This window comes from Eleutherodactylus coqui, chromosome 8 (assembly GCF_035609145.1).
Source record: "Eleutherodactylus coqui strain aEleCoq1 chromosome 8, aEleCoq1.hap1, whole genome shotgun sequence".
Classification (NCBI taxonomy): Eukaryota; Metazoa; Chordata; class Amphibia; order Anura; family Eleutherodactylidae; genus Eleutherodactylus; species Eleutherodactylus coqui.
The window spans coordinates 66,667,906-66,670,306 of record NC_089844.1 but is presented as its reverse complement, the minus strand read 5'-3'; the positions used below and the strand labels follow the sequence as shown (position 1 = coordinate 66,670,306).

The window sequence follows — 2,401 nt, the reverse complement described above, 5'->3', positions numbered from 1 at the left end:
TGTAGGCGATAGCTATGTCCAGCTACTAAGAACGGTCGAAATCAGCGGTAAAAACAGCGACATTGTCACAATTCACTACAATCGCCCTGATTACGTGGCGGTGTGTAAACAACATTTTGACATGATTACAATCTCGATTTTATCAGACCAGAACACGCCTGTTAAATTCAAGTACGGGAAAAGTATAGTGCGATTACACTTTAGACCGCGTAACGATTTGCAGCATTAAAACATGTTGTCTCAGCGAGTGTACGGAGATCCTACACTCTACGTGAAACATTTGGCGCAGAGTGGAAACGGAAAAATAGATGGATTTCACGGAGACGAGTATATGAATGGCGGTGGAATTGGCGGTGTCTTCAGGTCACTCTTTCGAAGGGCCTTGCCTCTTTTCAGAAAAGGTCTAGAATTAGTAAAGCCTCATGTAAAGACGGCTGTCAAAAATATCGCTACAAATGCAGTCGGTTCTGTTTCCTCGGCTGTTTTGGACAAACTCAATCAGTCGCGTCAAGAACAGCGCGGCTCCGGACTTGTTTCTGTTGTAAAAAACCCCCGTAAAAGAAAAAGACGAATCGTTGCACGATTTCACCCGCTCCTCATGGATAAGACTCCTTCACGCAAGAGACGCCGCCGTCAGAAACCCGCTAGACGCGCAGCAGACGACATCTTTTAATTCTCTAACATGGCGTTCATACACGACGGATCTGTAGAGTGCACCAAATCTGAGTTGGATATTTTCACCATACCGCCAACGCAGACAAGTATTGAAAAATCTTTATTTGTTGAAGTCCTACCTATCGCAGCCCTCACTGACAACACGCCATTGGAATTCTTCATATCGGGTAGCGGCGAATATTACTACGACTTAAATAACACCCTCCTGCACTTAACCTGTCGTATAGTTAAACAAGATAACACACCCATCCCCGATGGTGCACGTGTGGGCTTTATTAATTACCCTGTAGCCACACTTTTTAATCAAGTGGACATCACATTGGGGGATCGACTAATCTCACAATCCGATCATCTTTATAGCTATAGAGCGTTCATCGAGACCATTTTAAATTATAGTGGTCAAACGCTCGCATCCCAATTTACCGCCGGCCTGTTTTACAAGGATTCGGCAGGTCACCACCATGAAAGGACACTCGACGGTCTAAATTTAGGCTTCGCTAAAAGAGCTGCAGCAACACAGCGCTCTAAAGCTGTGGAGCGTCTGGGGCCTATTTATGGCGATATATTTAACCAACCGAAACTTATCTTGAACGGTCTGGATTTAAAGATAAAACTGACAAGGAATAAAGACTCGTTCTGCTTGATGGCATCAGACCCTGATGGATTTAAAGTTCAAATCCTTCATGCTTCAATTTTCATCAAGAGAGTACAAGTATCCCCAGCCGTCCGCATAGGCCACAGCCAGGCGCTACTAGCGACCACCGCTAAATATACTTTGGATAGGACGAGTCTCAAAGTCTTCAGCATAGCAATCGGAAGCCGTATAGCAACCAATGAAAATTTGTTCCTGGGCCAAATACCTAAAACTGTGATATTAGCCTTTGTGGACAATAAAGCCTTTAGCGGTAGCTTCCAAAAAAATCCTCTCTGTTTTCACCATTATTCCGTAAACCACGCGGCCTTGTATCTGGATGGTCAACAGATTCCGGCCAGGCCTTTTCAGCCTGATTTTGAGGCCGAATTAGCTATTAGGGAATATATGGCTCTCGTGCATATCTCCGGAAAGCAACGAGCAGACAACTCGATTTCGATTGACAGAAATGAGTTCGTTAGCGGATACACATTTTTTGCATTCGATCTGTCACCGGACATGGAGCCCGGGACGCACTTCTCGCTCGTTAAAACCGGGAACCTGCGTGCGGAAGTACGCTTCTCAGTCCCTACCCATCACACGGTTAACATGCTTGTCTATGCGTCAAGTCCCGCTATTCTGGAAATAAATCACAGAAGAGAAGTTCTGTACGATTACAATTAAATTATGAACACACTTTAACTCACGAATCTCCTTAAATCCGATCGTTATACTTCGCAAGTTTTTGCTGGCGTATACCCGAGTGACTTCCTACCCCAATTCGCTGTGGATAAAAGACCATCGGCTTATATAATTAATACTGATGATTCAACTTAGCGAGGACGACACTGGGTGTTAATTGTACTATGTGACTCGGAGAGAGCGGTCTTTTTTGATAGTTATGGCCTAGCACCGGATAGTCCCATTTTTCCCGAGGCTTTTATAGAGTTTTTAAAAAGAAACTGCACTAGGTACATATATCGGGATAACCAAATTCAGGATACTGACAGTGTATTTTGTGGGCATTACTGTGTGTTTGTATTATATTACATAGCCCGTGGATTATCTTATGAGAGTATTTTACGTTTCTTTACG

The 2,401-nt window shown here is 43.9% G+C and overlaps 1 protein-coding gene across 1 annotated transcript; it reads left to right on the top strand.

The window, feature by feature from the left end:
* Positions 1–682: 682 nt before the first annotated feature.
* Positions 683–1,990, top strand: LOC136577879 (uncharacterized protein F54H12.2-like). The gene has a single exon (XM_066577798.1). The coding sequence runs from the start codon at positions 683–685 to the stop codon at positions 1,988–1,990; it is 1,308 nt and encodes a 435-aa protein (XP_066433895.1).
* Positions 1,991–2,401: the final 411 nt, after the last annotated feature.

Bases quoted from the DNA above. Each gene is read 5' to 3' on its own strand.
- LOC136577879 (XM_066577798.1), top strand. From the start codon at position 683: ATGGCGTTCATACACGACGGATCTGTAGAGTGCACCAAATCTGAGTTG.